Source organism: Pantherophis guttatus, chromosome 5, assembly GCF_059756535.1.
Source record: "Pantherophis guttatus breed Tessera chromosome 5, ASM5975653v1, whole genome shotgun sequence".
In the NCBI taxonomy this organism is placed as follows: Eukaryota; Metazoa; Chordata; class Lepidosauria; order Squamata; family Colubridae; genus Pantherophis; species Pantherophis guttatus.
This window is the reverse complement of record NC_142067.1, coordinates 56,328,645-56,342,117: the sequence shown is the minus strand read 5'-3', so window position 1 is coordinate 56,342,117 and position 13,473 is coordinate 56,328,645. Positions and strand designations below refer to the sequence as shown.

The following is a 13,473-nucleotide window of genomic DNA, read 5'->3' as shown; positions in this document are numbered from 1 at the left end:
ATATTTTTAATGTTTAATTCTTTTATATAGGTAAACCATTCATGAACCTCAACATCTACAACAGCAGCGTCCAAGCGAAAGTCCTTGTCTAGCGAAAGTCCTTTTTACTAATATATTGAACTATCTTATTGCCAAGGACTCCAGCTGTAAACCATAAAAAATTGAAATGTTACAAAATGTAGCACTAAGGAAGAAGCAAGCCAATCTGAAAATTTAACTGAATTCTTCAGCTGTAATATTTCTAATTCAAAATGGAGATTGTAGTCCATATTAGTGGTATAAGAATTTGCTCATTAGGTAAAAGATGAGTGGCAGGAGGCTCATGGCTCATTTTCAGGAATGGATGCAGTCACATGATCTGTGTTTTAGAACAGCAGTCCCCAACCTTTCTGGCTTTACAGATTGGTGAGGGGGAGAGTAGATGGTCCTGTACAAGTGGTGAGCAAGTGTACATGCTCTGCTTGCACAAATGGAGCTTCACATGCGCCCACTCACCCTCTGCGCACTTAAGTGGAACTGCATGTGTGCCACTTCTGTGGCCTGGTTCTGAACTGGCTGTGGCCCAGTACTAGGCTGTGCCCAGGAGTTGGGTACCCCTGTTCTAGAATGCTAGCTTTAATCTAATATACCTTGCACTAAGAAATACATTTATCTTATTTTCCATTTTGAGTCAATATGAATATACTGTATGGCTGCAAAAATGATTCACAAGAATTAGAATAATAGTTAAGCATTATTAAACATTGATGTAATCTGGTGTTTTTAAAATGATAAATATAAGCACCTGATCAACTATTTACATCTTATGTTTGAATGAGAACTATATATATATTTGTAAAAAATATAATTCATTATTATTAGGTGCCGATAACTACTGTCAGCCATAAGCAATCACCTACCTTCTGCATCTCAAATGACAAGAGATGTCCTGCCCTGAGGTTTGCCAAATTAGCCTCTGGCAGCATTTTTCTCTTTTTCATGGAGAAACAGGAGTGTTTCAGCAATTTCTTTGTTCCTCTTTCATTAGTAAGCTTAGTATGATTGGCAGATGGCAGTGATGCAAAAAAGACAGGTCTACGTTCATCAAAACATAATTATAGATGCATATAACTCTTTGAATATGTAGAAACTATAAGTTATTTTGTCCCAAAGGTGCTTTTTCCAAAAGGCAACTGGACTTTCTTGTTTTTTTCTTTGAAAACATTTCACTTCTCATCCAAGAAGCTTCTTCAGTTCTTCTTGGATGAGGAGCAAAACATTTTCAAAGGAAAAACCAAGAAAGTCCAGTTGCCTTTTGGAAAAAATACCTTAGAGACACTATGACCTGGATAATGACCATCTCCATAGGCATGCCAATTATTTGTATCTTGGCTTCCTATGTTCTAAAAATTTCAAAAACATCATCATGGTTATTTATTTTTAACATCATTACTTCATTTTTATTATTGTAGTTAGACTTTATGGACCAGAATTTCTCTTGGAAGTCTATTCATCTGAAAACAAAGATTGGTACTCTATATGCTATGATGATTGGAATAATAAATATGGAAAAACTGCATGTGAAGACTTGGGATATAACTCGTAAGTAACATACTGAATTTTCTTATTCTTATGCAGTAATATACAGGGAATAAATTACTATTGAGAAATATATTGAGAAAACATTTAATTCCTTAGCTGAGTACCATTAAATGATTAGCAGATGCATCTGTTCCCTGCTGCCCAGTGTAAATTATTGTGTTGGTTTAGACTTTGTTCATTGCCTTATTGCTTTCACCTCAAAAAGTCAGGATCCTATTAGCTTCATCCTATCCTTTAAGCCATGAAAAGTGGCAGACATCCAAGAAGAATCTGGAATAAGAGTTGTACCACTTGCCTCTATATTTGATACTGCTAAGGAACAGAGAAAAAATTTTATCATGGCACGGCTCTAACATTAAAAAATGCTGGCTATTTTTGAAGTACATTGTTTTGGGGAAGGATTTCCTTACCATATTTATGAGTACTTTAATGTAAGTGAACCGAGCTTACAAATTTATTTCCAGATAAAAATGAAGTTCTACACTCAAGCATTGATAGTGCTGGCAGAAAGACTAAAAATTTAGTTACACTCAAAATGCTGCAAATATACACTGCTCAAAAAAATAAAGGGAACACAAGCAGAAGACATCCGAGATCTGAATGAATGAAATAGCCTTATTAAATACTTTGTTTGTTACATACAGTAGTTTTGTGTTCCCTTTAGTTGTTTGAGCAGTGTATAAACTACTGTATGTAACGAACAAAGTATTTAATAAGGCTATTTCATTCATTCAGATCTCGGATGTCTTCTGCTTGTGTTCCCTTTATTTTTTTGAGCAGTATATATTTCTATCACTTTTGCATGTATTGAGGAAGTGTGATTCCAGAAACAGAATGCACAATTATCCCAAACACAGCGGAAACGCTTTTGTAATAATTAAATATTGGGGAAAATGAAGTATTGGCAGCACAGTTAATTAAATTGTGATTTGTAAATTGAATACAAGTTGCTGAAATTAGAAGTTTGTTGGGATTTGACATATTTAACTGACAGTTTTATTTTTGCAGGAAAACCTATTTCACCAGCATGGCAATTCCAGCTACCACTGGTTCTGCAAACATTTTGAGGGTCAATACTAGTGCTGGAGACACAGACCTGTATAAGAAATTGTACAACAGGTGTGCATGTTTATAGTTTCTATACATATAAGTCAGGGATGCGTTCTACTTACCTTTACTACTGGTTCGCAACTGGGCCACACACACATGCTTGCTTCGCTCGCACAAGCGCAGAAGTGTTCTGATGATGTCGGAGTCGGTGGGCGGAGCCTCCCTCTGATTTTACTACTGGTTCTATAGAACCGGTTCAAACCGGGGGGCAACCTACCACTGATATAAGTGTATATATAAAAATATAAATAAATGGGGAAGTAAAATATCTAGAATTCCAATATGGGAGTGGAGCTAAAAACCTATGATGAAATTAATCCTGATATTCCCCTTTATGTTTACACCTGTGGTATTAAGAATCCATATATATATATGAACTCATGGAATAGGGCTTGAATGAATACAAATCCACAAATCTGATTAGGAGCATTTCCATACAATTGGTACTCTGCCAGGAAAGAATCTTCTGATTAGTTAGGAAAAATCAATACATTTATCTACTCACCTTTATTAACTATATTCATACACTATTTGACATTATTCCAAATTTTGTGTTATTATTACTGTATGTATGTGTAGATTACATCACATGGTTCCCATCCACTGAGGATAAATATGAAAAGCCTACATAAATACATACAGTATACTCAATAAATTCATATATTCAAATTTCCTTTGGTTTCTTTGTACTACAGCGAGTTGTGTCCATCAAAGCAAGTGGTAGCCCTGCGATGCATAGGTAAGTACTGTAACTGCTTAAATACTTAAATTATTATTTTTTACTTGGATAGATGTTGTTTTTGTTGTGACTAACTTTAGAAAAATGTAGTTGTAAATTATACAGATTTGGGTTGAGGTTTAGGCAAAATGTACTCAAACTAATTCACTTAGAGATTCTGAGACTTCATTTTTATAGCTGCCATATGAAGCCATGGTTCTCTTGAATAAAAATAAACTACCATGTTTTGCCGAAAATAAGATCCGGTCTTATATTTTTCTGGATTCCAAAGTAAGCATTAGGGCTTATTTTCAGGGAAATATGATATCAGGGTGATCAGCCCGGTTAGCGCCCCACCCCCCAGTGTGCACACAAGAAGTGGTGAGTGCATGGGGACCAATGGTGTCCTGCTGCAGCCTGCTGGCCCCTTGGTTGGGGCACTCTGGGGCTGTGCAGTCTGTGCAGAGCAGGTGAGTTGAATACCTGTCCAAGCAGCATATGCAGGCAGAGGCAGGGGAAGGCAGGCGAACTGGATGCTCCGCACATGCTGCAGGAAAGCTGAGAGTCATGAAGACAAACCTCCCACTGCCACCTGCCCACTCCATCCCTCCATCTCTCGGTTTTCCCACAGCCCATGTGGATCGCGTGCCTCCCCCCGCTTCTGCCTCCACCTGCCGCTTGGACAAGTAATCAACTCACCTGCATTTTGCGGGCTGTGGCTGCTGCCGGATACCGTCGGCCCCTGTGCCCTCACTGTCTCCAGTGTGGGCCGTGCCCACCCACCCCTGACTGATGACTACATTAACTGGGGCTTATTTTTTGGGTAGGGCCTATATTAGGAGCACACTAAAAATCAGGCTAGGGCCTATTTTCTGGTTAGGACTTATTTTCAGGGAAACGCATTACCATTTGTTGTTCTATACATCTGAAATGAAAATACCTGCCTGAACTGAGCTGAAAGGCATCCATATGTAATCTAACTAAAGGTGCTGTAACTGTATTTTTAAAATGTTATAATCAATATCCCCTATATTCTTCCACCAAAAAGTAGAATATGAATATTGATATTTTTGTTGATACAAAATAAGACATAGGGAAATCAGGAATTAGTACCTAGAAGAAGTCTTGAAGATCATTTTTTCTTAATTATGTTTTACAAGAGTGTGGCATTTCAAATAAACTTACGAGTCCCAGAAACAGAATTGTGGGTGGAAATGCTGCATTACCTGGAGAATGGCCATGGCAAGTCAGCCTTCATATTGGGAGAATTCATCTCTGTGGAGGATCTATTATCACCCCTGAATGGATAGTAACAGCAGCTCATTGTGTAGAAGGGTAAGTTCTAAACAGTTTCTCCCAGAACATTTTTAAAAAAATTATTTCAACACTATTCTGCAAAAAGAGAGTATAATTTGTGACTTTACACTTTAGCTGCAACTTAAGTTATAGATACCGTATTTCCCCAAAAATAAAACCCAACCAGAAAATAAGCCCTTGCATAATTTTGAGAATGCGCCTAATATAAGCTCTACCCAAAAAAGAAGTCCCAGTTAAGAGCCCACCCCTGCCGTCCCACTGTCTGGTTACTCGTCGCAGCAGAACAGGAACCACAAAATGAGGTGAGGCAGGTGGGGGCTACCCCAAGTGTACCACACCCGCACACCTCAGGACCCCCATAGCCAGGCCACCAACAACCCACCACCTGCTTCACCTTGAGCAATCAGATGGTGGGATGGAGTGGGTGGACAACGTGTGGCCTCCTGCAAGACAGGGCTGCTGCTGCCTGTGCCATCGCCACAAGATGAAGCAGGTGGCAGGGCATGGGTGGCTTGGCTGTGGGGAACCTGAGGTGTGCAGCTCCACTCTCCCCCACCTGCCTCACCTGACCTCGTGTTGGCACTGGTGCGCCGCACGGCCTCCTGCTGGATGGAGCTGGTGCTGCCACCGCAAGGTGAAGCAGGTGGCAGGGTATAGGTGGCCTGGCTGTGTGGGTCCTGATAAGATATGCTCCCCAAATAAGGTCTTTAGTGCTCTCTGAGCTTGGTTGTTTCCTTGCAGATGTTTCACTACCAAACTAGGTAGCATCATCACTTCATATCTACACAGGACAGGGAGAGAAGTACTGCATTATCGACATACATTAGAATTGGGAAGTGCCTGTCATTTAGATTGAATGCGTGGTGTTGACTCTTTAGAAAGTTTTAATCTGAGTATATATTAAAGAGCTGTAGGTCTAAAATATATCCTTGTTTCATATCCTTTGATGTCTGGATGAAATTGTTTTTCAATTTTGAATGAAGGACATGTACCTGTGTCGCCTTATTGGAAAGATGAATAGCATATAAATTTAATAAATAACTTGCCCAAAACTACTGAAATAGAATTTGCAATGCTTCTTAGAAAATATACATAAAATCATATCCCCTTTTGTTTAAATATTGGCTCTTGTTATATGCTACTGTCTCCTTTCTTCTCTTCATGGGTTATTCATATTCTCCAAAGGTTTTAATTTTTTAGGAAGTTCAATGTGGTTCTTGGTTACCTATATCTCAATTTCTAACCTGGATATATTATAGGTTCTTAATAGTTTAACATTTGTTACTGATAGGGCAGTAATATGTTGTGTTTAGAACATAACTCCTGACCTGCATTCTGTTTTTTAGGGCACATTCTGATCCATCCTCCTGGAAGGTTTATGCAGGGATTCTGAGACAGCCAGAAATGGTTCCTTCAAATGGATTTAGAGTAGCTAGAATAATATCTCATCCCAACTATGATTCAACTTCCAAAAATAATGATGTTGCTCTTATGAAGCTACGATCTCCTCTAAGTTTTAATGGTATGTACTTATTTCCTTGATGAAAAGTTATAAACCTCACTATTAGAAACTCAATTACGCTGTGTAAATCAACATAGCATAAACCTCTATTACATTAAATCAATATTATTTTTAAATAAAACAAGTCAAAGTAACTTGCTTTACTTTGTAAAGTGAAATGTGATTTGTTTTTGTTTTGTTTTTTTGTCCATAGTTAATGTTCATAATAGATTTTAGGTTGGATTAGATAGACCTAGTCTGATGAGCATGGCATGTTATGACGGTATGTCACAGGATAATTCAATTTGCGTCTGCAAGAAACTTGTAAAAGTTCTATATATAATTTTTATGTTATGAAAAGAATTAACATATTTGTTCCCATCTTTTATTAGAAATATGTAAACAGTTCATTATATGTTATTTGTTATAAGAGTATTTTCCTCAGTATTCTTATTAAATTAATAAGATTTATTTAGTGTTTTAAAAACATCCAGCATAAAATCCTAAAAAATGATGCACATTGATTTCAAATTACTTTTTGTAATAGTTGAAAATATGAGAGTTATTTTTTAATGATTAGTGCATTTACGACATTTAAGTATGTTATTGTGTGACTGTTGTGTAGACACAGTGTTCTGACCCGGCTCCCAAACACGACAATCCCTCTGTATTTAGCCTTTTATTAGGAGCGCCAGCAGCCCCAGCAAAAAGTCTCTCTGCCTCTCTCACAGCAAGCTAACAAGTCTCTAAATCCTGTGGAAAGTGAGTCTCTCTCTCTCTCTCCCCCCTCCCCCTCTCTCTCATTTTGATTTTTCCTCCATTGATCACTTGCACTCGGTGCAAGAATCTCTGTTAAAGCACTACCAACAAATAGTTCTTTAGCTTCTTACAAATATGTAAGAATGCATTCTAGGAGGTTATGATATAGAGGATCTTAATACAATGAAAGTTGTTAAGATTATAATAGTATTAAACTAATTCAGGAGTCACCAATAAAATATTACTGCTGAGAGCTCGATCCTTTGAAGAAAAGGAGAGCAAATTCCTTATTTGGCTACTTTCCTTTCAGACTGTCTAACCGAGAAAAGGTTGAAGGCTCCCGAATTTAAAGGTTCTGATTTTTAAAGCCAGCTTAATTGCTAGTTAAACATTTTGTTGCCTAGGATTTAATTCTCAATAAAAATCTGACTTTTCTTATGGAGATCTGTCGGGGAGAAGAGAAGGGGACTGACCTCTCCCAGTTCTGTTCATCAAGCCACTCTGTCAGTTGGAGGATTGGGAGATGACAGTAGTCTATAGGCATTCATCTCACTGACCAGTAGCTTTATCTAACAGTCTGCAAATTTTAGAATTTGTTTTGGGATGGCTGCTTTTGGAATTCCATTAGTATATTGTCCACATCGATGCACAGCTGTCTGTTCCTGAATGAGCCAGGATAATTTCTGATATGATAACCCTAAATTCCTTGTCTGTGGGAGCTTTAGTGTATCTGAAAGGCCCAAGTCTGTTCTTTACAATCTTCAGGTTTAGAATTCTAAAAGTTTCCTATCAAGTTCTGTTTTTTGTCATAGTTACTGATTAACAACATGTCCTTGCTTCAAAGATTTTATACGACCTGTTTGTTTGCCCAATGTTGGAATGATGTTTGAGACTGACCAACAGTGTTGGATATCTGGATGGGGAGCTAAATACCAAGGAGGTAAAATGAGCTGCTATTAAAACTTCATTGTTAATTATTACCAGTTCTTTGGTATTATGGAACTGACATTTTATTCCCATTAAAAAAATTATTACACCACCATGTTCTTTGAAATAGTTTAAGGCAGAGGATTACCTGAGGGCTCTAAGCATCATAAAATAGTGAGGAGTCCATGCTGGGATATGATATGGGGAAATGAATTGGCTGCCTTTACAAGATCTTAAGCTCATTGTGCCTGACAGATTACATACTTAGTTCAAGTAAGTGGATGTGTGAGGTGTATTAAAAATTAAATATCAATGTCTCTGAGGAATTTGTAATCATTTCCAAAACCAAGCTCATGAAACTTCATGCAATCCAATCTCAAGTACTTATGTATATTTTCACACGTGGGATGAGGGAGAAGGGGGAGGAAAAGTTTAGTTCTTAATGTGGAAAAGTTGGGAAATGTTGATCCAGTGTGGATCACATCAAAATCAATTGAAAGATTTATAACCACTGATGATCAACTTACATTTTCCACATGTGTTTCTGTGAATGAGCCCACATACATTAAACAATTATGCATTTTTTTTAAAAAAAATGAAGAATGGGCTAAAAAGGACAATAAAATATACAGGAAAAATTAAAACAAGATATGCCTTGCCCAGGAACTTTTCAGCATTGTGGATAGTTTTATGAGAAAATTTAGTACTTGCCTTTTCATATGTAATTCTTGGGTCTTTCTCCAACTTTAGGTAACACTTCAAAGGAACTGAATGCAGCAGCTGTACCTTTGATAGACTCATTTATATGTAATGGAAGATATATCTATAATGGAATTGTTTTGCCTACCATGATATGTGCTGGCTACTTACAAGGAAAAGTGGATTCTTGTCAGGTAACTTATGAAATGTGAAGCACTTTAATATTAGTTTGCAAAGGCATGTAGTGGGATGCAAGATAAGACGGTTCAAAATAGGTAGTCATTAATAAAAAATGGGGACGCTACAATTCTTAGTCAGAACATTAGGAAAACTTAAAAAACAATTCTCTTACTACTATTGTTTGTTATCTCTGGGTATCTTACAATTCATGCTCCAGCCTCAGAAACAGTGATCATACTGAGCTGAGGAAATAAGAATGCCTTAAGAGTTATAGCTTAATACAATTAAGAGAATGCTTACTTCAAAAATAATAAATAATAATATAATGGATGCTAATATAAAACAGATGTCCTACTCTCTTTATAGCTTCCTGTCTATATCTTGCTTTTTCATTCTAACTTATTTGGAGGCAAGATCTCCTGCAACATGTCATTCAACAAAAGTCTTTCAGCAATTTACAGTAGAAATGTTTACTTGGAAGAGACTGCAGCCTCAGACACTTCAGATTAGAAACTTGCACCTAATATTCAATTCTCCCTAATAATCTATTAATATAGCTTAATTTCATCAGTCATTTATTTTGCATTCCATGTAATCTTTGCCCTAAGCTCAGGAGATAGCTTTTCATTATACATACCCAGTCTCCTTTGATAAATGCTTTTTAATCTGTAACATTTTAGTTGGAGATCGTTTTCAGATTCTTATATACCTCCTCAGATAGGATATTTATTGAATTAATCGAAGCAGAAATACTACAATACATTTATGCCTTGTGTTTTGTTTCAGGGTGATAGTGGTGGTCCATTGGTAACCATGAAAAATTTGTTATGGTGGCTAGTGGGTGACACAAGTTGGGGAACAGGCTGTGCTACTCAATATAGACCTGGAGTTTATGGTAACATTACTATGTTCACAGAATGGATTTACCGAAACATGCAGGTAACTTTCTAATATGTGGTAGAGCATGTAACATGCTTTTCATGCTTCTTAAGTATGACATAGTAACCAGAAGTTCTGCATCTACATATTTTAAACTTGATAATGAAAAACGCTGGTCTAGACTAGAGGAAGATATTTTTAATTCCATACAATTTGTACAACTGCGTGCCTTGTCCTATTAGCTCTCACTCACACTTTTCCCTTTCCTTGCTTTACTGGTCTTTCTCATTAGAGAAAAAGATCAAGAGAATTATCTGCCGACTTTCCCTAACCAAAAATTAGAACTTACTTTGGGTACCTAGGTCTGGCTACTTCCCAGGCTTTATAACCTCCCATTCTGTTCTTGCATAGTGATGTCTCGTGCTATACCTGTGTCTGTAACTTATTTTTTAATGTATTGTGGGAAATTTAATAAGTGCTTGCATATTAAACACATTAAAATGTTGGCATTTTCCTTCCACTCTAGAATTACATTTGTCCACTTCTGTGATATGTGGCTCTCCTGGCATGTAATCCTTTGATTTAATTTATCAAATAAAATTTGCAATGGAAATTTACATGATCATAAAGTGGACACAATTCTTACGGAGAATTTTCCTTCTATATGGAGAAGAAATTCTCCACTGCATGACTCATAGAAAGTCAGTTGGTGTAATGGTTAAGGCTACAGGCTGGAAGCTATGAAACTTTGATTTCTAATCTTGTCTTAGGCACAAAGCCTAATAAGTGACCTTAGGTTAGTGCTAGTCACTTCTCACAGCCCTACGAAGGAAGCAATGGCAAACCACTTTTGAAACCTTGCCAAGAAAAATACAAGGACTAGTCCAGGCAGTTGCCAGAAGTCAACATTGACTTGAGGGTGCATGTATGCATGCACATACATACAAATATACTCTTTTCTATAATGATTTATGATTTTCAAGTACCAGGAGTTTAAAATTCCATGTTGTAGAAATGATGGCTCTGTGTTCATGTATCCAAGGCTGAAATATGTTCATGTATCTGGATATAGAAGACCTTCATTTTGCTGGATGTTCATTAACTTTATTATAATTCCGATTGTCTCCTTGAATATGTCACCAATCCTGAAACTGACTATTTTTGGAAAGGAATCTCTTAAATATGCTTTCTTATTTGTTTTTCTTAATAGGCAAACAGATGATACTGCTTCCTTTGAGTCACTTTAATCAAGGGTGGAACAAATCCTTTTGTTCCTTATAAATTCATGGTTGTGCTTTCAAAAATGACTTCTGAGTCCTTAACACTTCATATGCAGACCGTAATGGAAATGTTTGCAAATTGGTTCCATTTGCACCGCCTCGTTTCATATCAAGCAGTTGAAGAACCTGATTTCTTGAAACTTGTGTTAACAATCAAAGGCAAACACATTCTTTTTACGAACTAGTTGTTGGTTTCCTTTATTTCTGAAGATTCTCTACCAGCTGGCATTCATTTTAAAGTTAAAAATAATGTTTGTAAATTATAAATTATGTTTTTGCTTTTGAAATCAAATGCAGCATCTCAATGTTTTATAAGTGATGTTTAATATTTAGGATATTAATGTTGAGCATGGGCTGCTGGATGGCCCAATTTTTTTAAAGTGAGTAAGAACCACATGAATATTTTGATATAAGGTGTGAAAGATTTTTCTTATGAATATTACTATGCATCTTTTGTACTCAAGTATTCATTATTTTTATTCTCCCATAGGTGTTAATGATTCTGAAACTATATAATTTGAATATATGTCTCTTTCAAAATGTGTGGATAGATTCAAGATCAGTTTATTCTAGAAAACAGAAATACTAATTTCTAGGCACATATCTTTGATGCAGAATGAACAAAATAAGTATTCTAAAATGTCAATAATTCTGCTTCTGCTGTGGTAGCTGGATGTGCTAGATAGGTCCTCAGCTGCTGAACCTGAAAACAGTAGCAGAGAATAGAAAGTTATTTTGTGAAGGTGCATTACATACTGAATTGAATCTGTCAGTTCTACCTCATTTTGTAAAACAGTAACAATTTGGAATGGGTTAGGAAAATGTATTGGTCTGTTTTTTTTCCTTAAAAATCCTATTTGCAGAAGCAAAGTTTTTAAATTTAAAAAATTGATTAATATAATCACCAATCATTGGCATGTTAGGATGATGTCAAGTTAAGAAAGGCTGCTATTGCAGCAGTAAAATGTTAATTCTATGAGTCCTATGATTTGGACATAACTAATTATGCTGCTATTGAAATGCACTTTTTAAAATATATCTGTTGGTGGGAAAATTCACTTCACATTTTGGGAGTGCAATACTTTTATACAATGAAGTGCCATTGAAATGGTTATTGAAAATATTACATGTATTTCAATAAAGTGAAATCAATGTAAATCATGCGTAATTATTAAGTTTCAATTAGTAAACATTTGGGCATTTTAAGTTTCAAGAATGAAACACACCATTCTTTGTCTCATCTACAAAGAATTTGAAAAATAAATGTTTTACAAATACAGTATTGACTTTGTAGTCCTTCCTTCCTTCCTTCCTTCTTTCCTTTCTTTTTCTTCCTTTCATCAGATGTAGTGCCGCCACCCAGCAACTGGGGCAACCAAAGGTATCTCCCCGGCGTTCTTGGTGCTCGCCCGCCTCCTATCCATCCATCCATCCATCCATCCATCCATCCATCCATCCCCCTCACCTGCAAACTCCTGCCCCGCTTCCACCTCTCCACTGGGCGACCTCCGGCAGCCCCAGACATCCAAAGCCCGCACTCACCTGGCTCCCTTTTCCACAGCTCCTGTCTCTTTATCGAAGGGGGTGGCAGGTGGGGTGGGGGAGAAGCGAGACAGGGCTCCTCTTGCTGTCTCTTCTCTTCCCTTGCTGGCCATGGTAGGGCTTCCTGCCCCTGCCCAAATTGGATGCAATTTGGGGGTGACAGGTGTGGGAGGGGTGGGGCTGGGGAGACAAGAGATGCGCATCTTACCTGCCTTCCAGCTCTGTTGCGTGTCTCTCCATTGTGTGCAGGGAAACATGTATGGTAAAAAAAAACCTCGCTAGTTCAATCAAACTTCTCGAACTTGCGAGAAGATTTTTTCAGAGAGGGGCTTATTTTAGCGCATGCACTGAAAAGCCCAATTGGGCTTATTATCAGGGGATGTCTTATTTTTGGGAAAACACAGTATATGCATAAAAATTTCAGCAGATTGCGCATTTTAAATAATGTTAAGTGGGGCAAAAACGTGCTTCATCCCAGATTCGTCAGTTCTGTTGACTTGCTGACAGTAATGACTATACTGTGTCCAGTATAAAAATCCAAATATAGGGATGGTCTTGCCTCCCATATTTCCAGTGGCAGTCATGCATACCCAGACACGGGAATACGAGGGGAGACTCCAGACAAGGTGTCTAGAACTGAGCTTCTTCCAGAGCTCTGATCTGCAATCACAGCAATTGCTGGCAGTGCCAAATCCTTTTCCATTCCAAGGGCTCTCAGCAAATCAATGAGATAAAGACACAGATGGATGTTTGCCTCCTATAGATTGTATAACAAAATTCTCTGCTTTTTGTCAGGACAAAAGTGATGCTCTCTCCTCAGTTCAAGTAACATGTTTCAACATAGTACTTAAAAATGTTTTTAAACCAAAAACAAAACCTAAATTAACATTACTGAAAATTTGGTATGCTGACGGCTTCCGGTTTGGCTTCCGTTGCCGTCAGATGGTCTTTTGAGACCACCAGCCCCGTCGCCCGTAAAG

At 37.4% G+C, this 13,473-nt stretch overlaps 1 protein-coding gene across 1 annotated transcript in view; it reads left to right on the top strand.

Annotated features, from left to right (window-relative positions):
* TMPRSS2 (transmembrane serine protease 2) overlaps nt 1-12,230 on the top strand; it is a 39,091-nt gene extending 26,861 nt beyond the window's left edge. Inside the window, exons 6-14 of the mRNA XM_060694093.2 lie at nt 1,452-1,581; nt 2,590-2,700; nt 3,387-3,430; nt 4,570-4,744; nt 6,073-6,248; nt 7,831-7,926; nt 8,664-8,806; nt 9,579-9,731; nt 10,882-12,230. Of these exons, the coding sequence (XP_060550076.1) occupies nt 1,452-1,581; nt 2,590-2,700; nt 3,387-3,430; nt 4,570-4,744; nt 6,073-6,248; nt 7,831-7,926; nt 8,664-8,806; nt 9,579-9,731; nt 10,882-10,893 (1,040 nt within the window). The 3' untranslated portion in view covers nt 10,894-12,230. The remainder of the gene's footprint in view (nt 1-1,451; nt 1,582-2,589; nt 2,701-3,386; nt 3,431-4,569; nt 4,745-6,072; nt 6,249-7,830; nt 7,927-8,663; nt 8,807-9,578; nt 9,732-10,881) is intronic.
* Nucleotides 12,231-13,473: the final 1,243 nt, after the last annotated feature.